The sequence below is a fragment of the Aquarana catesbeiana genome, linkage group LG07 (assembly GCF_042186555.1).
Source record: "Aquarana catesbeiana isolate 2022-GZ linkage group LG07, ASM4218655v1, whole genome shotgun sequence".
NCBI lineage: Eukaryota > Metazoa > Chordata > Amphibia > Anura > Ranidae > Aquarana > Aquarana catesbeiana.
Window position 1 is genome coordinate 290,595,472 of NC_133330.1, and position 23,636 is coordinate 290,619,107.

Consider the following 23,636-nt stretch of genomic DNA (forward strand, 5'->3'; position numbering starts at 1 on the left):
CTAGTAAAAAATAAATAAATAAATAAAAATGCCATAGATCTATCCCCTATTTTGTAGACGATATAATTTTTGCGCAAATCAATCAATATACGCTTATTGCGATTTATTACCAAAAATATGTAGAAGAATACATATCAGCCTAAACTGAGAAAAAAAATAATATTTATTATAGCAAAAAGTACAAAACATTGTGTTTTTTTCAAAGTTATCGCTCTTTTTTTCTTTATGGTGCAAAAAATAAAAACCGCTAAGATGATCACATACCACCGTAAGAAAGCTCTATTTGTAGGAAAAAAAGGACGTCAATTTTGTTTGGGTACAGCGTCGCATGACCACGAAATTGTCAGTTAAAACGACGCAGTGCTGAATCGCAAAAAAATGCTCTGGTCATTGAGCAGTCAAATCTTCCGGGGCTGAAGCGGTTAAACACTCACCGAATGATGATGCCTTGCACTCTCATGCTCGGCAAAACAGCATCAACCCTTACAGGGTTAAATATTCACCGATATCCACACGTGACACCCGATATCATGGACTCTCCATATATAATGAAACAAAGTGCTCCAATAGTGCAGTATCGTAAAAAGTTTACTCTATTAAAACAGCTTCAAACATTGCACTTACATAAGCTCAAATCAATGAAGCCTAGAGGCATCCACTTGCAGCAGCAAGTACTGGTGTAATGTGGTCTCAGCCGACACAACATAGGTGAACTGAATCTCACCAGTGAACAATCGTGATTCTCTGTCCGTCACTTTCGGTATAGCGTCAATCATTAAAAACTGGATGATGTACAGCCCCTACCCGATGTTTCGTTATAACGACTTATTTATGGGCTTCCCATGATCCCATGAGTAAGTCGTTCTGACTTACTTACGGGAGTAAGTGTGCTCCTTCTCTACCATGTGGTGTCTTAGGACCCCCTACAGCCATTGTGTCATGTTGATATATAATTGTATTAGCCACGCTTTCCTTATCAATTATATATTGCTTGTTTTTTATTTTTGAACTGTATTTAGCATAATACATTTCTATTTTTATACATAATACGTACATCATTTGTTGGTGTTATATCACCACTAGGGCCTCTAAAATCCCAAAAGGGGGAACCCTTTTCTCTGTAGACTTGAAAACCAGGAGAGCTCAGATTATTATCTCAGAGAAGGGGCACCATCCCATCTCCTGGGAGAGACAGGACCCATGGCAGCCGGTCAATAAGGGGCACCCCCCTAATCCATGCGCCTGGCCCCTAATCTACATGCAGGATGCCGGACGCATTGAATTTCAATGGAGTTTTTTGTTTTTTTGAAGCACATGATTAGAGCCTAAGGCTCTAGCTGGCTTCAGAAAAGGGTGGGCTTGGGGCTCAGACCATTGCACCCTGAGCCCACCCAGTTGTGTGACTATAGAGAATTAATATTCTCTATACAGATTCTCTCCTGGGCCAATCAGGAAGCGGGCCTTAAGACCCGATTGGCCTAGAGGAGAAGCGACCATATTGGCTGCCGAGGAGGAGGAGATGTAGGATGAAGCTGCCGTGAAGCGGCCAAGGAGGAAGCCGCCGAGGAGAAGGAGACGCAGGATGGAGCCAAAGCTGCCCGCGACCTAGTAAGTGCTGGGCTGGTGGGCAGATGAGCGAGCGACAGAGGTGGGGGGTTTGACTGATTGGACATTCGCTGGACTGACTGACCGAGGGGGGGGGGAGTGGCAGATGTTTTGTTTGCCACCACCCCCAAAAACTGGACCACCAGCCGCCACTGGACAGAACCCCACTGCCCAATCATGTATACAGTATATAGATTGTGTTATTATGTCATGACCATCTCAAATAAACATACTGATGCCAACATCCCTATTAATATCAGAAAGTGTATTACTTGTACAAAGTATATGGGACTTTAAAAATATCAGACAAAAAAAGACCCTATATCAAACCTAAGTAAAAATTCTAAATGATTATATCCACAATACTGTATAAAATGTTTTGTTTATTTTCCCTTTATATGCCTGATATATGTCTTACATTTTAAAGTCCTATATACTTTGATCAAAAATTATACATTTAGATTGTCTACAAGCATTCAGATAATGCTGGGCTTTCATGTCTCAGCCCGGGTTCACACTTGATGTGATGCGTCACATCACATGTGATTTGCACAGAAATCGCACCGCATTCCTTTGCAAGTCCCATGCGATTCTGTGTGATGAGATTTGAACCCATCATTTTGTATGGCTCAAATCGCACCACATCCGCACAAAAAATGTGCAGGTACCATTCTTTTGCTGCACTGCAATTGGATTGCATGGGTGTTCACACCCATGTGATCCGATTTTAACAAATGCACTGTGTTTTGCGACCTGCTCACTAAATTGACACCCACAGCAGATCGCATGAACACAGTGTGAATGGGATGCAATGCGATGCAATGCGGGAAAAGCAGTGATTCCTGTGCACTTCCCGCATCGCATCAGTGTGAACCAAACCTCACTGTACATCATTTTCAATTTTTATGAATCGATTCCAAAGTTTATTTCCTGGAGATCCTGAAAGTTACAGCATTTCCCATTTCAGGGTGACAGCACTAAGCCTATCAGGTCTGCAGAGGCATGCACAGACCTGATAGGCAGCCCAACAGGACGTTCACTCTATTCAAAATGTAAAAATAACACTTTTGACCAATCGCCAACAATTTGTAGCAAAAATATACAGAGAAATGAGAAATAAATAGTTACACTGACCTGCTTGAAAGTTGCCTCCACAAGGTTTGCAGGAAACATGTTCCTAAGTAAAAATAAAAATGGAAAAAAAGGAAATCAGAGATTACATCTTTATTAAATGATTATTGTATACTGTTGGTTAGCTTTTTGCTGCCTGGAAGAAAATATACATGTGCCCCGTGTTGTGTACATACACATTGGAGCTGTCCTGACCGCCCCATAGCAGATTTACTGCTACAGGGCCGTTCTGTGTATATATATATATGTGTGTGATTCCGCAACTCCGCCTAGGGGCCGCAACATTTCGATTAGGCTGTGATTACTCCCAGTAGATGCCATGATGAATGTTCCCCGGGACCCGCTGATCAGCGAGGTGAGACACAGGACAGAGGCAGGCAGCGATCCGTCCTGTCAACGGGGATATTGTTAATAAATAATAAAAAACTATAATAAGGGATTTAATTATAATTTAATTTAATATTAATTATAATTTAATTACAATAGAAAATACGAAAAACTAAATTATCCGAACGTTTTTGTTCTTTCGAATTTTCCGATTTTCGTTCTTATTTTCTGATTTTCGTTCTTTCTGATTTTAATTTCCGAAAAAATTTGTCAAATAGTCTTTCGTTCATTCTGATGCTTCCTCATGAACGAATACGGCGAATTTTGACGAAAAACTAAGTCAGAACTAAGCGAATTGCACATGTCTACATTTTGGTAACAGCAGTCATCAGGACAAATAGAGAGGGTGATTGGTTCTCTGTAGTGGGGACACAGGTAGCAATAAAAACCTGGCAAGGTATCTCAGCAGGGGGCATGTTGGACCTTTGTAGAGAGACCACTGCTTCCCCACAAAAAGGAAGTATCTTGCTCTGGAGCATGCTGGCAGGGGTTAGCCTTTTCTACTCAACAGTGGGATGTTGAACACCTTTTGTTTTGATGCATTTGGAACATATTTACCTGATTTAAACTGAAGGTTTTTAATTTGCACAATTTTTTGCAGGTTTATTTGGCATTATTTATGTATTAATGGCAGATACTGTATTAAAGCGTTTGTTACCCTAAAAAAAAAAAGAGGAACAGATTCTGTTTCCTTACAGCATGTTATGCAGCACAGTGCTTGTGTTGTGTAATTTCGGCCCCGGTATCATAAAAAATACCTGGCTGATCCTGCCTGTTTCTGCCCTCCCCCCTGTAAACTGACTACAGTTTATCCTGGGAGTCAAAATACAATAGCCCATCAGGGGTGTAGCCAGGTGCCTACAATGGGGTTAACATGTCTTCCTGTGTAAGCACTTGTTTTTCCTGGCTGTGCTCATTTCCTTATGTTAGCTGAGCCAACCAAGTGCCACATGTCACAATGTCTTGATGTTTCACTCTGTCCTTAGGTTGACCTGTGTGCTGGAAGTAACCAAGCTACAAAGGTTTAATTTTTTTCCCACGATTTTCAGCCACATTATCACCCCCTATAAATTAACCCAGATAAAAGGAGCCCCTGGGAGAGCCCTGGGGAAATACTGCCAAGATGTAACTGGGTACTGGAGTGACCACCCCCTTTGAGGGACTAAGGGGAACCTAATTGGGGCTCCTGGTGGGGATTCAATGGATCTGTAGCTGCTAACCATGGACTTACTGCCTTTACAGATTGCTGCCAATCATGAACTCTAAGGTCTAGTACACACTATCAGTTTTTTTTTTTTTGTACAGCCCAACAGGTTGCGCTAAAATAAAACTGACAGCTTAGGTCAGAGTTGCTGTATTAACAATCCAATGTTAGTACAGCGACCTCCTTTGCTGAGCTATTGTGTTCTGACAGAGGAACGCCTCCCCCCCACCACCACCACCACCACCACCACCAGAACACTCTGGTCAGCGCTCTCAGCCATTGGGATGGATGATCGTTACTATTGAAGTGACTTTTCCTTAATATAAGGTGTGGACAGCACCACAGGGTTATAGCACAGCCAGTTGCACTGCACAGCCATAATGAAATGTGATGCATCCTATGAAAAGAGACCGTATGAAACCAAGAATACCATGTTAAGCTTTTTTGCATTACCTCTAGATCTATTATTATTTATTTATTTATATATATTTTATTTATTTATTTATTTATTTATTTATTTATTTATTATTATACTAATTAATTTAGTAAGCACATTTATTGTTGCCTTGTCTCAATTACTTGAAAAGTGGAACTGAGTGTGTATAAACAAGTGTATACATAGTGGGGGTTATTTACTAAAGGAAACTCCACTTTGCACTGCAAGTGCACTTGAAAGTAAAGTCGCTGTAGATCCGAACGGGACATGCAAGGAAAATAAAAAACAGCATTTTAGCTTGCACATGATTGGTTGATAAAATCAGCAGAGCTTCCCCTCATTTCAGATCTACCCCTCAGATTTAGAGCGACTGCACTTCCAAGTGCACTCTCCAGGTTATACTGTAAAGATTGTACAATAGAGTTAACCCTTGAGGTTATTGAGTAGAGCGTGACAAGAAGGAAAAGCAGCTGCTGAGTGGAAGAGGTAGTGGCTATTGACAGAGGTTCTTTGAGTGAGGGGCATCTGGGTACGTCATTCACCTCACTAAGCAGCAGGGTCCCTATCATAGGGCCCACTGCAGAAAAGAACCCTCCTAAGAACTCGACCTGAAACACGGTGTGCAAGGCCTTGCAAATAGAAGTACGGTGGCTTTCCTTATTCCAACCTTCAGGCTGGACAAGGTTAATAGCGCAGTGTACTGTGTCATGAAGAGCTGGTAGAGACAAGTCTGTGTTCTGCCCTATTTATCTCAAAATGACTTTGTAGTCATTGCCAGGACAGGAGTCGCTGGCAGGACTGGGGATGTGGTCCTTCTGAGTGTGGTTTGTAATTGTGTGTGGCCCCTGGTTGGAGAATGTTGCTAACCCACACTAAAGTATTGTAAACTGAACATTGTAAATGGCCTGCAGATTCCCAGTAGTCCCTAATGCCGCGTACACACGATCGGAATTTCGGCCCACAAAAGACCGATGAGAATTTTTCATCAGAAAATGCGACCGTATGTATGCTCCATCTGTCTTTTGCTGGCGGAATTCCAGCCAGCAAAAGATTGAGAGCATGCTCTCAATTTTTCAGTCGGGAAAAGTTCCTATCCGAAAATGCTTGAGTGGAAAAGCCACCATATCTTTTTCCAACGAGAAATACGCTCCTGTGTACGGGGCATAAGGGTGCCCTGCCAACAGGCTGAAAGGGTAACTCCACTTTTGTGGGGGAAAAAAAATAGCAAAAATAAAATAAAAAATAATAAAGCTAATAATAATAATAATATTGCTACACAAGTCATATTGTATTGTTATTAAAAATGACCTTTCCTTTTCAATCTGTAGCTCTGTAATTTTCTGAAAAGTGCAATGCAATATGGCTACCTGGAGGTGTTCTATACACAGAATGTGTACAGAACGCCCCTTAGAAACATAATTTCCTGCTTGTGTGATTGGCTCACTGATTTTGCCAGAAGTCTACACTAAGATACCAGTCAGCTATAAGGCATCATTTTTGGTGCGATACTTCCAATAGGAAATCATGTCTAAAGGGATGCAGAACCTGCCACTTTCCTCATTAGAGCCCTGCACGTTCAGCAGCTGATTGATAATTATGAAACCACTCCCATTAGATTCACCACATGGACACAAACACACATGGATTTCTTCAGTATAACAAAAAGGTAGGAATCTCCAACAACGTTTGCTAAGATCCTTGCGATGTACATAGTTCACCCAGAGGGAAATGCTTTCTTCTCAACAAAAGTGGAGTTAGGGCCAGTTCACACCACATGCAGTCCAGTGCATTTTTTTCTGCATCTAAAACACATGGAAAGTAGGTTATATGGTTTTCAATGGCATAGTTCACACTGGTGCTTGCAGTTTCTGAAAAAAAAGTAGAACATGCTGCATTTTTCCTGCACTGGACTGTACTGGAATGATGTAAAAAACACACTGGAACGCACCTAAACACACCAAAAATGCACTGGAACACACATGTCCTTATTTAAGGTTAAGAAAAAAGAGTGGGGAAAAACGCACTGGAACGCATCAAAAACGCACATGCAGATAAGCATCTGGAAAAGATCCAGACTGCGTTTCTATGGTGTGACCTGGACCTTACTCTTGAAGGAAAGAAATCTGTATGGCCAACTTTAGTTCAGCCACCTCCTCCTTTCTTAGGCCCCTTTCACACTGGGGTGGTGGGGGCGTCGGTGGTAAAACACCCCTACTTTTAGTGGCGCTTTACCGTCATTTTAGCGGCGGTATTCGGCCACTAGCTGGGCAGTTTTAACTCCCGCTAGCGGCCAAAAAAGGGTTAAAACCGCCCGGTATAGCCGCGCTGCCCCATTGATTTCAATGGGCAGGAGTGGTGAAGGAGCGGTGTATACACCACTCCTTCACCGCTCCAAAGATGCTGTTTGCAGGAGTTTTTTTTCCATCCTGCCAGCGCACCGCTCCAGTGTGAAAGCCCTCAAGCTTTCACACTGGAAACACAGCAGCAGCAGTTTCAGGTCGGTTTGCAGGCGCTATTTCTAGCGCAATAGCACCTGCAAATCGCCCCAGTGTGAAAGGGGCCTTAGTCACTAGGCCAGACACCTACTACAGTCCAACCTTCAATGAAATCCAGCTGGTATGTAAGCTGAGTGAAGTTTGTGATCTTATGCCCCATACACACGATCGGACATTCCGACAACAAAACCGTGGATTTTTTTTCCGACGGATGTATGCTCAAACTTGTCTTGCATACACACGGTCACACAAAGTTGTCGGAAATTCCGAACGTCAAGAACACGGTGACGTACAACACGTACGACGAGCTGAGAAAAATTAAGTTCAATAGCCAGTGCGGCTCTTCTGCTTGATACCGAGCATACATGGAATTTTGTGCGTCGGAATTGTCTACACACGATCGGAATTTCCTACAACAAGTCTTGTTGTCGGAAAATTTGAGAACCAGCTCTCAAACATTTGTTGTCGGAAATTCCAACGGCAAATGTCTGATGGAGCCTACACACAGTCGGATTTTCTGACAACAAGCTCACATCGAACATTTGTTGTCGGAAATTCCGACCGTGTGTACGCGGCATTAGTACGGCTGTACTGTGTAGTAGAGAGAATTAGAAGAGCAAAGATTTGAAGAGTACAAATTCTAGTAGCTGGCTGTAGTAGCTCGCTATCACTTTTAGAGGTGGGATGATTAAAAATGGGAAGGACACAAGGCCAATCAGTACGTGTCCTTAAAATGCAATTTTTAGGTGTAATTAGCAGCATTAAGGTCAGTTTCAGCTTGCTCTAGAAAGACAAGGTCACATGACCATCAGACAGATTGCCATTCGGGTTGTGGGGGATTACAGTATTTTGATTCCTATAACTCACTATCTAGTAGTGAAATTACACTGGGAACGCTTCCAACATAATCGCACGCATTGTTATAAGGTCAGTTTCTCCCTAGCGTAAATTCACTCACGTATTTATCCCACATACTGGATATCTGTGAGCCAATGAAAGAGAACTTGAACATCATAGAAATGATGAGAGGATGCAAATCTCATTATGTCTGTTTGTAAATTGTCAGAATATTGCAACTCGTTTTCTAGAACAAAGAAGAAACAGGGAACTTTCCCACAGTACTGCCAATGTATTCAGGAAGAGTCACAGCAATGATGGTAGACAGCTTAATTACACCATGTGGAAATATCTTTTTGAAAACTGAATTCAGGAAAAAGGTGATTTAGTTGCGGAAGAGAAGGTGTAAAAGAGATGAGCTTTTAAGCGGTGGTCTCCATAGGTATGTTGAGATATATCATATATATATGCATCGGTCATCTTTATAAAGATATAAAAAGTTTATTATTTAATACATACAATATTCATACAAAAGAGAAAAGGAAGGGGCAACTATAGGCCCATATGCATGTAAAAGCACATATACATATCATAAAGACATCTAACACAGTATCACACATGTTACACGGGATCTGTCAACATGTTTCGTGGTATATGCCGCTTCTTCAGGGCTTTATTCTCCAGTCAAAACATTTACGGTGTTGGATGTGTTCGAGCTAGGGGGAGACTAAAAAGACGCTTCACCTTGCTGATATAGTGCATAGATAAGACCCCATCATCATATATATATAGTACCTGCATGGAAAAATGACAGCATCAAGTGTATGCAAACGTTGAGGAACAGGGTTCAAGGCAAAGTTCAACATCCATATAGACCACCAACAACAAAGAAGCCACCCAAAAAAAGTACTATCGCCCAGTACTAACGCCCAAAGCACCAGAGATCTCTGCAGGAGGTGTGTGTCTGGGCCCCCCGAGAGCCCATTACTCCAGCAAGGAGTACTTGCTGGAGTAATGGGCTCTCGAGAGACCAAGACACACCTCCTGCAGAGATATCTGGTGCTTTGGGCGTTAGTACTGACTTTTTATGCATGGAGGATTGGATGACGTTCGAGTAAACGTTGTCTACATGGGGTGGCTTCTTTGTTGTTGGTGGTCTATATATATGGATGTTGGACTTTGCCTTGAACACCATTCCTTAACATTTGCATACACTCAGTGCTGTCATTTTTCTATGCAGGTACTATATATGATGACTGGGTCCTATCTATGCACTATATCAGCAAGGTGAAGTGTATTTTTGGTCTCCCCCTAGCATGAACACATCCAACACCCTAGATGTTTTGACTCACACATGGAGAATAAAGCCCTGAAGAAGCGGCGTATACCGCGAAACATGTTGGTAGATCCCATGTAACATGTGTGATACTGTGTTTGATGTCTTTATGATATAAATATGTGCTTTTACATGCATATGAGCCTATAGTTGCCCCTTCCTTTTCTCTTTTCTATGAATATTGTATGTATTAAAGAATAAACTTTTAATATCTTTATAAAGATGACTGATGCCTACATATGATATACCTCAACCTATGGAGACCACCACTTAAAAGCTCATCTCTTTTACACCTTCTCTTCCATCAGATTATAACCTGCAACTATTACTTTTTGTACCACCTCCCCCTCCCCTTAGATTGTAAGCTCCATGAGCAGGGCCCTCCTATTGTATTGAACTGTATTGTAATTGTACTGTTCCCCTTTATATTGTAAAGTGCTGCGTAAACTGTTGGCACTATATAAATCCTGTATAATAATAGTCTTTCACTGACAAAGTGTCATCACCTGGCTGTGCTGTATGGTAGGGCTCTCAGAATTTAGGGCTCTCTTGTAAATCTTGAAAATGGTCCCATGATGCATCTTTCATTGCAAAAACTGCTATATATTGAATACCTGTATGGTTACCTATATGACCAGCTTAAGGGTTAAAACTGCATTTACGTAAACGTTGCTGATTTCACAACACTGTTATAGATACATAGGATAGAGAAATGTGCAGAATATGATAAGTTATTAGAAAGCAAAATCAAAAATGTTTGTCTTTCATTTCCTACTGCTCATCACTAAAAACTCCTCATTGCACAACCTCTGACAAACCTGGAGGAATCTGCTGAGTGTTACATTATAACTCAGCCACTTGCTGCTCAGTTACCGGATCAGGTCCAGCAGAGCGTCCGCTGAGCTCATGACCGGCTTCCCGTTATGTCCTGTGTTCTCCTTTTGCGCTGCACCCCCTGGATGGATGATGGATACCATGATTATCCCCACGATCACCGCCACAAAGGTGGTCCACAGGTAGTAGGCAATTGTGATAATGCCCAGACGGCTGGACGTTTTGGCATCAAGAGCAGCCAACCCCGACATCAAGCTGAAGATACAAAGAGAGATATGATCAAAATCAAGTCTTCATTATACTTTTCTTCAGACTATTAGATCACTAAATAACAATCAGTGTTTCTATAAGGGTGAAAAAAAATAAAACATTCAGGACTATGCGTGGCCACCAGTCTTCCTTTATTACAAAGCGGGTCTTAATCAGATGCAAAAAAAGTTCTTGCCTCCTGAACCAACAGAAGCGTTCCTTCTTGTCCTTCAAGAATGACTCCCAAATACACTCACTGGCCACTTTATTAGGTACACCCGTTCAATTGTTTGGTGACACAAATTACTAATCAGCCAATCACATGGCAGCAACTCAGAGCATTTAGGCATTTAGACGTGGTGAAGATGACTTGCTAAAGTTCAAACCGAGCATGAGAATGGGGAAGAAAGGGGATTTAAATGACTTTGAACGTGGCATGATTGCTGGTGCCATACGGGCTGGTCTGAGTATCTCAAAAACTTCTGATCTACTGGGATTTTCACACACAACCATCTCTTGGGTTTACAGAGAATGGTCCTAAAAAGAGAAAATATCCAGTAAGTGGCAGTTTTGTGGAGAAAAATGCCTTTTTGAAGTCAGAGGTCAGAGGAGAATGGGCAGACTGGTTCCAGATGATAGAAAGGCAACTGTAACTCAAATAACCACTCCTTGCAGAATACCATTTCTAAACACACAACACATCATACCTCAAAAGTAAATGGGCTACAGCAGCAGAAGACCACACCAGGTGCCCCTCCTGTCAGCTAAGAACAGGCTCCCCAAAATTGGACAATAAAAGACTGGAAAAACGTTGCCCGGTCTGATGAGTCTCAATTTCAGCTGCTACATTCAGATGGAAGGGTCAGAATTTGGTGTAAACAACATGAAAGCATGAATCCATCCTGTCTTGTATCAATGGTTTAGGCTGGTGGTGGTGTAATGGTCTGGAGGATATTTTTCTTACACACTTTGGGCCCCTCAGTACCAATTGAGCATCATTTAACACCACAACCTACCTGAGTATTGTTGCTGACCATGTCGTTCCAGTTATGACTACATTGTACCCATCTTCTGATGGCTCCTTCCAGCAGGATAATGCACCACAAAGCTCAAATCATCTGACCACTGGTTTCTTGAATATGACAATGAAGTCACTGTACTCCAATGGTCTCCACAGTCACCAGATCTCAATCCAATAGAACACCCTTGGGATGTGGTGGAACGGGATATTCGAATCATTGATGTGCAGCTCATGCTATTATGTCAATATAGAGCAAAATCTCTGAGGAATGTTTCCACCTTGTTGAATCTATGCCATGAAGAATTAAGGCAGTTCTGTAGGCAAAAGGGGATCCAATCCGGTACTAGCAAGGTGTACCTAATAAAGTGGCCGGTGAGTGTAGATTAGAGCAGACACAATATTATTCTGACTGTCTGGTATAGGGGACACGGCAATCAGCATGCTAGCAGCCCTGACAGTATACGTTGTATAAACTGCTAAAAAAAAATCCTATTATATTTAGATATAAGTTATTCTACTATCAGGATCTGTAGTTTTTCTCCAAAACGGTATTAACCACCCTGGCGATTATGTCAGATTTTTGCGTCTCAAAGCGGTATATTGTTTTGCATAGAAATTTGGCGTTTTATATTGTAGGCCTGTAATTCTTAGTAATGATTCACTTAAATATGTCCAAACAAGAGTCTAGTAGATATCCCGGGTATGATAAAGTTTGAAACACGAAATCATAAATTCTAATATAATAAATAACTATAAATAATTATAAAAAATAATAATAATAAAATTAATTTCACCACGATTCACTATCTCTCAATTCTGCAAGTGTTCTAATTTATTATCTCTGTTTTCTAGCTGGTCTAAAACCGCTTTTGACGTAAAGGGACACTTTCTGGTTGCCATAGACAATCTCAAGTTTCCAGGGAGAAAGAATAGTATATATAATATAAAACTGCAGGCAGGGCACTGGACAAAGCACTAGGGACAAAAGGGATGTGAAATGATTGCATACAGTAATGTAATCTGTAAGATCACAGTGTACTGTATGTGTTATGAATTTTGTACTCTTTTAATTTGCCGCCAGGCTCCACCCCCATGCATTGCGACGCTCGCAGGGAACGGAGCCCGGCACACAGAGGCATCGGGCGGAGGACAGAGCCAGCAGACACAGCGAGGGGGACATTGCAGGATCCTGGGGACAAGGTAAGTAACCTGGACCAGGATCCTGAGATGCAATCTCGAGTGTGGCTCAGGGTTACCGTTAATGGTACTGAAACGTAACACCGAGCCACACTCGGGAATACCTTTTTTTCCCACAAATAGAGCTTTCTTTTGGTGGTATTTGATCATCTCTGTGGTTTTTATTTTTTGCGCTATAAACAAAAAAAGAGCAAAAATTTTGAAAAAAACACAATATTTTGTACTTTTTGCTAGAATAAATATCCCCATTTTTTTTTTTTTTTAAATAAGATGATTTTTTTCTCAGTTTAGGCCGATATATATTCTTCTACATATTTTTGGTATAAAAAATCACAATAAGCGTATATTGATTGGTTTGTGCAAAAGTTAGGGAGGGAGAGAGCAAACCTGAAAGGAAGATCAGGTGATAATTGAAGCACCGGGGACCTGTTGGAGTGGTGACAGCGCAGTGCTGAAGGGCTTCTTTGGCAGGTAAGTCTGCCATAATTTATTAGCATGCAGTGGGTACTAGCACATTATGGCATAAACCACTTCGGGACCATACAAAAACATTACTGGAGTTTAAAGTGGTTGTAAAGTCTTACATATACTCAGTTGTGACTGGCCTCAGCGCAGAGATGAAACAAATCCGCCTACGTAAGTTGTACATGCTTATTCGCAGTCCTCTCTCACCTAACAGACATTCAGAGTACATCATTTATACAGCTTGTCTGAGCATTCAGAAAGCAGGGGGCAGTGAGCTGAAGTTACACTCTGCAGATCTCAGTGAGAAGAGCTTTGAAAGCTGATTGAAAGGAAGCGGCACCCCCTCCCCTTCACACAGGAACAGAGCTGAGGCTGTCAGTCACAGGTTGTGTGCTGGAGCTCCCTCCCCCTGTCACCTTTTTATCTCTTGGTGTCAGGAAAACTTGTCAGAAGTGACTCATGCAGATAGCAGAACAACAAAACAGCAGATTAAAAAAAAAAAGAAAAGAAAAACATTTATTGGCTAATCAAGGCCGGAGAATTAAACTCCGTATTACAATGTTAAAAACGTTATAAAAAGCCGGCATATAAAAAAGCAAACACCCGTGCAAACATGGGGCGAACGGCGTGATGGCGTACAGTGCGTAGCCACGCCCTACATGTTTCGTCATAAATGACGTCTTCAAAGGGGCCCCGGCCTTGATTAGCCAATAAATATTTTTAATTTACTACACCATTGGAGCCCTCTTCTGCTTTTTTTCACCTACCACCTTCGGGTCGAGTGGGTGTCCCCCTCCAGGCAGACGGGTTGGACCAGTCTCGTTTGGGACTGCTCCATTCTTCAGCCGAGTCAGACGCCACCATTCAACAGTCCCCGCAGAGGGCTGTATCTGCACGCGCACAAGACCTCGCTAACAGGGAGGTCCACCACTTTGGGTAAGGGTCCATCCTTAGTGTCCTCCGGATTCATTGTTTCCATGGGATACATCCTTACATCTTCTTCTCCTTCTTCCACTCATATGGGCTATCTTTGGTGAACTGTGGATTTGTAATCCTGCCTTCATGGGACTGATGCACTTCTACTGAACTTTTTTCTCTGAAACGGACTTCACTTATTATAATATGCTCTGATTCCTGATCATGTTTTCCATTCACATGTTTGATTATACATTGAGCACTTGATTCATTCATCATTGACCTACCCAGTTTTTTTATTTCATTTATTTATTTTATTTAAGGATATTTAACCTTATAAATTATTCATTATTTATATTCACTTATAAGTAACACAAAACAGCAGATAAGAATGACACTTAGGCAGCCCATAGATGATTTATTTTCTTTTCTTCCACCACGGGGGGGGGTTAAGAAAATCACTAGATTTCCCCATCAACACAGTCGATGTTGATGGGGGAATGCCTCCCGCAGTGCTATTTTGTTCTGCCGGGGAGGGGGTGGGAAGCCTTTCTGGTCAACAGGAAACAACGATTACTGCTAGCAGCTATAGCCAACAGCCTTAATTGCATGTAAACAATTTGACAGGCTGGCTGTACACAAGTTGATTGATAGATCGACTTTGGTACAATCAGCCTACCCATAGATGGAACAAATTTTGGCTGGTCCCTGATTACCGGCCAAATTTTGATCTGTGTATGGCCAACTTTGGTTGTCTGGATTGAGACAAGTACACACTATAGTGGGATAGGCTTTGTTCATATTTCATGGGACTTTAATACCTCTGTAATAAATCATGAAAAAACATTCAGGTGCCATATGATGCCGGTACATTCCTCAAGATCTTCATCATAACTCCATAGTGATCCTAAACTGTACTGTATATACAAATATTAACTTTGCAAATTGAAATATGGGGATCTTTCTCCCCATCTCACATGCTAATGTCCAGTGACCTTTCAATAGACACCAGGCTTTGAACTGTGAGATGCAGACCAAGTAATGTTCCCAATATCACAAAGTCAAAGCTTAGAAATAAAATTAGTAGACTCAAAGTGGAATTCCAGTCAATTTTTTTTTTCAATACAGTTTTAACTCCTGTCAGTTTTTATAACTATTTCCATCCCCGTGGAAAAACGTTGCCATGTTACCTTTCCTAGTAGCACAAGTCACCAATACAGGAAGTGAGAGAACATTTCTTCAACAGAGAGATAGACAACAATAAAATCACACAAAGATGCTAACCCCTCTCAAATCTGTAGAGCTAAAAAAAAAAAATGCTGTCTATAATTTCAATTTAGATTATATATTAGTGCCCTATGGGGCTTTTACATACCCACACATTGCTTTCACTTTTTTTTGTAATAATTGGGTTGGTTGTTGAACCTCTCAAAAAAAAAGAAGGAACAACTTCCTTTGTGCACTTGTTATTAAAATACAGGAGAAAAATAAATGCCTTTTATTCAGTTTCACATGAAAAACTGCAATGCCAAAAAAAGATTATGAGAATAAAATCAAAAGTCAAAAATGGTGGCAAAAACTGTGGTGTGAAAAAAGGCAGAAAGTCTTTATAAATTGGCAAGAGCTGTTCAAAAAATATATGTCTGAACAATTTGCATGTTTCAAGTGAAACGCTTATTCTGATCCAGGCCTCACTATCTAGTGATTCTTTGGGTTGGAAAAGGCAAGCAGGCTGGAAGTTCATTGTTGGATGAGAATAGGCGTCTGCACGTTTCTAGCTCCAACATGTCTATATTCACAGGTTCTCAACAAGCTGGCCATAGATGTAAAGCAAAGATAATAGCTGGATGTGGTAGCACAATCTGACTATCTTCATATATCTAATGGCCATAAACAGGAAATCTTGGTTCACACAAGTGTTCTTGTTAAAGTACAGCCAAGAGGAAGATGTGACTAGCTCTCCTGGTGCTACTTAGTGTAGGGTAGACAATAGTGATCAGACAAGGGGTGTATCCTTCCCATCACTTTCTTCCCCAAAATCATTTGTCAGGGATCATTTGAAGTTACCTAGAGATATGATATCATTATAAAATCTGGTCTACATCAGTTTAATAAAGTTATAATCATCTCACAGCCATAGGCACCTTCAGAATGGCAGAGCGGTATGAAGGAGAGGAGTGAACTTAGTCTCACCTATATGATGAGTGGACCTAGACATCAAACTCACCTTATCTGCCCTAACATCACCTAAGCCCTCTGGGTGAATATCTCTTACAACTACTGCAAGTCTGGTTCTATATATTTGATTAACTTACCAATAAAAATGTTTTGTATGAGATGCAGAGCAAGTAAATTAATACAGCATTTAATACGACACACAAAACAGTTAATGGTTGTATTAAGGTTAAGTATAAAATATAGGAGTTTTTATATTGTATTTATAACTGTGTCTATGGGAAAGGGGTAAAGGGGAATAAAGTTCTGGGTATTTTATGTCAAATGTCAGGAGGTTTTGGAAGGAGGTGTAAAAAGTTTGGGGTGGGAGGGTTGTTTGGGAAGGCTATTATAGCGAATTGGGATAAGGGGTGGCAGAAGGTGGGAGGTGTGGGGAGAAAGGGTAGTGTTGAAGGTGAAAAAGGAAGGTAGGGGGAACAACAAGAGGGGTGGTAGGGAGAGGAAGAATGGGTGGGGAGAAAATTGGGAAGAAGGGGCCAAGTATTCCTCAGGTGGGTGCTAAGGTGCAGACAAGTGGATCAAGGGTCTCCTTGAAGTAGAGCTTTGCCCTCTGTGCCCTCTAATGCCCTGTACACACGGTCGGACATTGATCGGACATTCCGACAACAAAATCCATGGATTTTTTCCGATTGATGTAGGCTCAAACTTGTCTTGCATACACACGGTCACACAAAGTTGTCGGAAAATCCGATGGTTCTGAACGTGGTGACGTAAAACACGTACATCGGGACTATAAACGGGTCAGTAGCCAATAGCTTTCGTTTCTTAATTTATTCTGAGCATGCGTGGCACTTTGTGCGTCGGATTTGTGTACACACGATCGGAATTTTCGACAACGGATTTTGTTATCGGAAAATTTTATAGCCTGCTTTCAAACTTTGTGTGTCGGAAATTCCTATGGAAAATGTGTGATGGAGCCTACACACGGTCAGAATTTCCGACAACAAGGTCCTATCACACATTTTCCATCAGAAAATCCTATCGTGTGTACAGGGCATAAGAGTGTGAAGTCAATCCAGTAAAACCACGCTGTTCAGTATGTGTTGTGTCTGTTTTGGCAGGGAATATCGAGCCCCTCCTTTTTTCTGAAATCTTCTACTCTACATAATCACAGGGGTATCAAGGGAGGAGAGGGATCTCTCCATTTCAGGTGGATACAGGATTTGCCAGTATTCAGGAAATGGCAAAGGGTGGATTTCTGGAAAGATGAAGTTAGTACATTTTTGGGAAACTTCTCTGACCAGAAGGGTCAAAGGTGTGACCAGAACACATAGAAGATCAAGCCTTTGTCAGTGTTACAATGCCAGCCCAGAGACTTCTGGGCAGTAACTGTGGATAACTGTCGGGATTCTGCAGCTTCAAGAAAATATTTTTGTAACTGGTTTCTTGGAATCTGCTACAGATCGAGGATTTTAATTTTTAAGCATTTTAGGAAATGCCAGTTCTTCAGAATTCATGACTTTCCCTGGGAATAAAGCACTTCTAATTATAGTGTGTCATTAGAGGAGATATGCCACTGCAAGTGCAAATAGCTGGGGAAACTGGCAGAGAATTCAGACCTGGGAGTGAATGATTTGTAACGTTTTCCCTGCACCTGTTTGCAAACAATGCAAATCTGTTTCTACACTTGGATGTGGAAAAACCACAAATCACATGCAAAAAGCCATCTGGACACTGATCCCAAATCACGTGGATTATAACAGAAGCTGTCTGGTTTTCCTATAATTAGAGGCACTAATCTTCCAAGAAGAAAGCCCTTCCACCTTCTTCATACACTCAGGATGACTCCAGGGAATACCTTACACAAAGCAGAAAATCTCATATGTGCCTGTACCAAAGAAACCTGGCACATATCTCAAACCCTACGTGACCCCAGGGCATGCCCTGTACTTCATTATGTGACCTTGGACAGCACCTCTTGCACATTGTCCCACAACAAGTTTATTCTAGAAGGCAAAAAGCAACCAGCAAAGTACAATAACCCAAAACAACCTATCAGAATGCATCCTTTAGTGACCGGACTATAGGAAGGATCGGTTCACATCTATGCAGTGAGTTTTAAGTGTGTTACCATTGAACTCTATATAATATGCATTTTCACGAAAGGGCATCAAAGATGCAGCAAGCTGGATTTTTTTTTTTAACACATGGCATTTAAAATACGCAAGGTGTGAATGGGGCCCTTAAATGTATTTGATCGATATGGGTTAATCCACTTTGTGCCTCGTCCTTAAAGTGGATCTTCAGTTTCCCACCCCCTAGTTTTTTTTCCCCGCTGGTTACTATTTGCCGTTTCAGCTGAGATCCTCTTCCTAGCAGCTGCCACTTTGGCTTTGCGCTGCCATGTTTGTGTGTGACGTCATCAGGGAACCCGCTGGCTCTTCTGAGTTCAGCCAGGGGGTCGCCCAATGATGCATCGGTAGGCCCGCCCCCCTCCGCCTCTGTGAATTAAACACTAAGGCATAGCAGTCACAGTACATGTCATTCGCCTAGGCAAATGTATTGGAAGTGGGACTTAACCTTTTTTCTGAAAAAAACAAACAAAAAAAGAGTAAACCAGCAGTTGAATGAGAAAAATTACTTGATTCCCACATCTACACATTCGATGTGGATGGGGGAATCCTCTCCTCTGAGCTATTGTATTCTGACAGCAAGAAGACTTCCCTGAAGTCAAAATACACTGTTCAATGCTGCTGGCTATATACAGTAGCTATAGCTTCCAGTGGTTTTGAGTTGCTAACCTGCCATTCAAAAACAATGGCACTGCACTGAATTTAGCTTTAATGTGATACCTATAGTTCAAACAATAAACTCAAGCTTTACACTGAATACACCATATCCATTTTCAGATGAACTGGTAACAATCAATATTTTTTTTTTATCAATACATAGTGGGAATGAATGATGATCTTTCATTATCTACCTAGATAGATCCTATTTAAAGTGTAACTCCACATTTAATGTCCCTTTAATAGATCCTATTTAAAGTGTAACTCCACATTTAATGTCCCTTTAAATAGTTAGTGTGGGCCAAGCTGGCCTAAACAAACTTTTTACTGCACTAACAGGTGCGCTTACATACAGTTACATACAGTATACAGCGCTGTGTTTGTGTTCCAGCAGCAGGATGGGAACTTCCTGGAATAAAATAGATGGGCTGAGTGCTGCTCAGCCATTTTTGGGAAGCTTTGTATTGTGACATCAACCACCCGCATCCCTGCCTTAGCCTATCAGAGGAAACTTTGTATTCATTTGTATTTATTCATAGAAAAAAAGCTTCTCCTGAATGGCTGAGTAGCGCTCAGCCCAGCTCTATTTTGTTCCAGGAGTGGAATAGGAAGTCACCTTTCACTGCCGGAACACAGCTTAGGCTACATACATTTCATATAGCATACCCAGCAAGCACACCTGTTGGTGTAATAAATAGTTTGTTTGGGTCCTCTTGGCCCAAACAAACTATTTAAAGGGATAATAAATGTGGAGTTAGACTTTAACATGTACTTCTTACAATATAAAATTACCAAAAAGGCATAAACTTGCTTACAAGTAAAAAAGTATTGTACACAGAAGCATTAGATTGTACACCATGTGAATTCCATCACTTGTTATTGTCATAGTGATGCTAGTACCGTGTAACACAGATTGCAGGTATGACTGTGATAATGAGGCCTTAGACACATATCATACTAACAATCCTGTTGCTGGTGGAAGTGGTGCAGGGGCGTAGATAAGGGGGGGGGGGGTCAGGGGTGTTCAAACGCACCCAGAGCATCCTGGTAAAATGCCCAGACAGTGTCCCTGCTGTTTAGCCTCAGCACAGTAGAAGCAATCAGAGTTTCGGAGTGCAGCAGCCAGCCCCCCTTCTATTGTGCCCCATCCCCTCAGTTTAATAAGGGCCCCCCCTGAAAAGCATGAAATTACTGCAAGGTCTCAGATACCGGCGATTGACAGTGTACGGTTGAGGGAACTCTTAGACTCCTCCTCGAGCTATCATATGACACAGCTGAAGGGAGACTGGGGATGCAGAAGTTTTCCTACTCCTCCCCCCCCCCCCCCCCCCCCCGCACTGAATGTGAGGTCTGGTAAGTGGGGAGGCATGCATTTTCTGTTTTGGGAAGGAGGAAGTGAGAATTCCAGCGTGGGGGAGTTTCTTTTGGTGGGGGGTTAAGGATAGGGGGGTGAGTTTGCTTTTGGAGAAGGGGGGAGTTTCTTGTAGAGAAGTTTACAGGGGGTGGTTAATGGCAGGGATTTGCTTCTGAGAGGGAGTTTGATTGGATGAAGGGAGATTTTCTTCATAATCAGGAATCTTTGCTGGGGGAGAGGGTGTAGAGTGAGGGAGATATTTTTGCTTTGGGGGGTCGGTTTAGAGACATTTTAATTTTGGGGGGTATATTTGAGGGAGGTAGATATTTTACAGTGGGAATCTTTGCTTGGGAAGGGAGGGCTCTTAGGAGGGAGAGGGGTTTTTTTTTTCCTTTAAAAGAGATTTTTTTTTTAAATTAACTTACCTAGGTGGATGGAGCATCGATCCAATGTTGCATCTGTCCCCAGCTGCTTTTAAGACCAACAGAGCGATTAAAGACTGCTGATCACTCAGTTCTCAGCCTTCAGTGAGCAAAGAGTGGTGACAGTCAGTCCCTGGCTTTGCCCCCGCCCTCACCCAAGCTCACTGGAATGCCAGGCTGTGGAGGGGGCAGGAACGGCTGGCTCAGGGTCTCTGCGGCTCACTGAGAGGCTGAGTGAGCTACTGGTCCAGGCATCTGGGTGAATCCTGACTTTAAAGTTAGGATCTTTCTACAGCCTGGACCCGCTGAGCGATGTCAGCTGACAGCAGGTTATAGCTGGCTGTCGTCTAAAAATGGGTCACAAAAGTACAGAACGAACTCCCCAGGAGAAGTACAACAAAGCGGTATGCTGTCCCTTCAGATCACATCCACCGGTGACATCACCGGATGCTTTCCATGTGAATATCTCCTAAACACCACATATTTAGGAGAAATTCACTGTACCTACAGGTAAGCGTTATTATAGGCTTACTTGTAGGTACAAGTTCAAAAGCTGGGTTTACTACATTAAGAATGAATAAAAGCCAACCATATTGACCAGGTGCAAAGGGCACCATGCTGTGGTAGGCAGTGCACAATATTTTTTTTTTTTCATCTCTTAAAACATTTCATAAAATTTCTTAGGACACATTTTTTTCAAGTTTAAATAAATCACTGAATTTACTGCCCACCACAATATGTTGCCCCTTGCACCTGCTCAACTTTCACAGTAAGGTTAGCTCAAATCCAGTCTTGGGTCTCATTCATACATCCTACATGACCATGGTGCAGCAGGTATACTGCAAATACCTGCACCCTGGTATATTTGCCAGTCCATGGGCATTTAGAAAATGAATGAGATCTAAAGCCTGGTTTACACGGTAACTTTTTTTTTTTAGTTCAACCCAGCCAAACTAGGGAGCTTAGGAGGCGCTTGCTGTACTAATGAGTACACTACCGCACCACAACTGCGTGCATTGTGTTCTATTCAGTTGTATGGGCATAATTTTTGCTGCGCTGCATTGCAAAGCCTCATGGCCCCACTCTGATGTCACATGTTTTTACAATACCTCCCCCAACATAAAAGTGTAAATGATGCCTTTAAGTTTGAAAGACCTGAACCCCCCCTAGGAAAAAAAATGATCTACAGCCCTGAAGTGGTGAGATTGCTAAGAGAGAAGAAAAGACACTAACCTGCTCCTATGACATCCTTCCCTCCCTGGCCCAACCATGGGTGTTGCTGTGATATTGTTTCAGCAAGATTCTGGGGCATTTTGGTCAAGAAGGAGGGATGCCATAGGACCAAGTGAGAGTTCTTTTTAGCAACTGGCCAGTTGCCATCGGTGACAGGATCGTTAGGGTGACATGGCCCATAGGCCTCATTTTCACACAAGCAGTTTTCCCCAGTGTGTAGAATGATGTCATGATTTATTAACTAACAATTAACTAACTCTGCTTAAAATGGCTCCCACCCCCCTTCTAACACCTATATTAACTACCCTGTTGAAGGAAGATACTTATACTTACCTCTTCTCAGGTCCCTCCAGTCTGGTCACATGATCGCCTCTCAGTGGCCGGCTTCAGAGAAGAGGAGGGACAGCTAACAACAGGTGTCCCATAGTAAGTCTAAGGGTGATGTCACCGCCCATGCATTCCATCTCTCTCCTCTCCCCTGAAGCTGTCCACTGGGGAGATCAGGGCATGCTGAGAATAGGTAAGTATAAGCATCTTCCTTCTACAGGGAAGTTAGTATAGGAGTTAGATGGTGTGTGGGGGCCATTTTAAGCTTAGTTAACTCTAGTTCATGCAGTCGTGTGCCACTAGCATAAAGCCCTAGGTCTCTTTCACACAATTCGCAAGAAGGCAGTAAACACAGGTTGTTGAGGTGTAGTTCAATACCCCCCCACACACCTAAAAGCTACTATATAGCCAAAGAGGGCTGTACACATGCCACAACCACAGTGTTTTGCGCCATGACACATTTAACAAAGCTTGCTGAGTTGACAAGTGGCCTGTCGAACTTGCCTGTTTAGGTCAATGAGAGCTTGCTGCCACCACAAGCCAACCATTTGGCTTGATGTTGTGGCTTCTTAGTCCTATTAAAAATTACTGTTCGGCGTAAAGAAAAAAAAAAAACAGGCATTCAGGAGGTGGCAGGTTTAGCTTAACCACTTTCTGAAAAGTGATCCACCGCAGATCTAATTCAGATGCTGCCCAAGTATGAACTCTTATGCCGCGTACACACGGTCGGACTTTTCATCTACAAAAGTCCGACAGCCTGTCCGACAGACTTCCGGCGGACTTTCGGCGGACTTGCAGCAGACTTTCTAACGAACGGACTTGCCTACACACGACCACACAAAAGTCCGACGGATTCGTACGTGATGACGTACACCGGACTAAAATAAGGAAGTTCATAGCCAGTAGCCAATAGCTGCCCTAGCATGGGTTTTTGTCCGTCGGACTAGCACACAGACGAGCGGATTTCGGGGTCCGTCGTAGTTACGACGTAAAGATTTGAAGCATGTTTCAAATCTAAAGTCCGTCGGATTTGAGGCTGAAAAAGTCTGCTGAAAGTCCGGAGAAGCCCACACACGATCGGATTACCAGCCAGCTTTAGTCCGTCGGCGTCCGTTGGACTTTTGTAGACGAAAAGTCCGACCGTGTGTACGCGGCATTAGCCTTAGAGTGGAGAATGTTTAGTAAACATGGGCAGATGTGATTGATTTGATGCACCCTGTAAAG

General features: G+C 42.2%; 1 protein-coding gene across 1 annotated transcript in view; it reads right to left on the bottom strand.

The window, feature by feature from the left end:
* SLC1A7 (solute carrier family 1 member 7) overlaps positions 1–23,636 on the bottom strand; it is a 122,126-nt gene that overhangs the window by 29,923 nt on the left and 68,567 nt on the right. Inside the window, exons 3-4 of the mRNA XM_073593514.1 lie at positions 10,305–10,520; positions 2,740–2,782 (exon numbers count right to left, since the gene is read on the bottom strand). Coding sequence (XP_073449615.1) covers positions 2,740–2,782; positions 10,305–10,520 — 259 coding nt within the window. The remainder of the gene's footprint in view (positions 1–2,739; positions 2,783–10,304; positions 10,521–23,636) is intronic.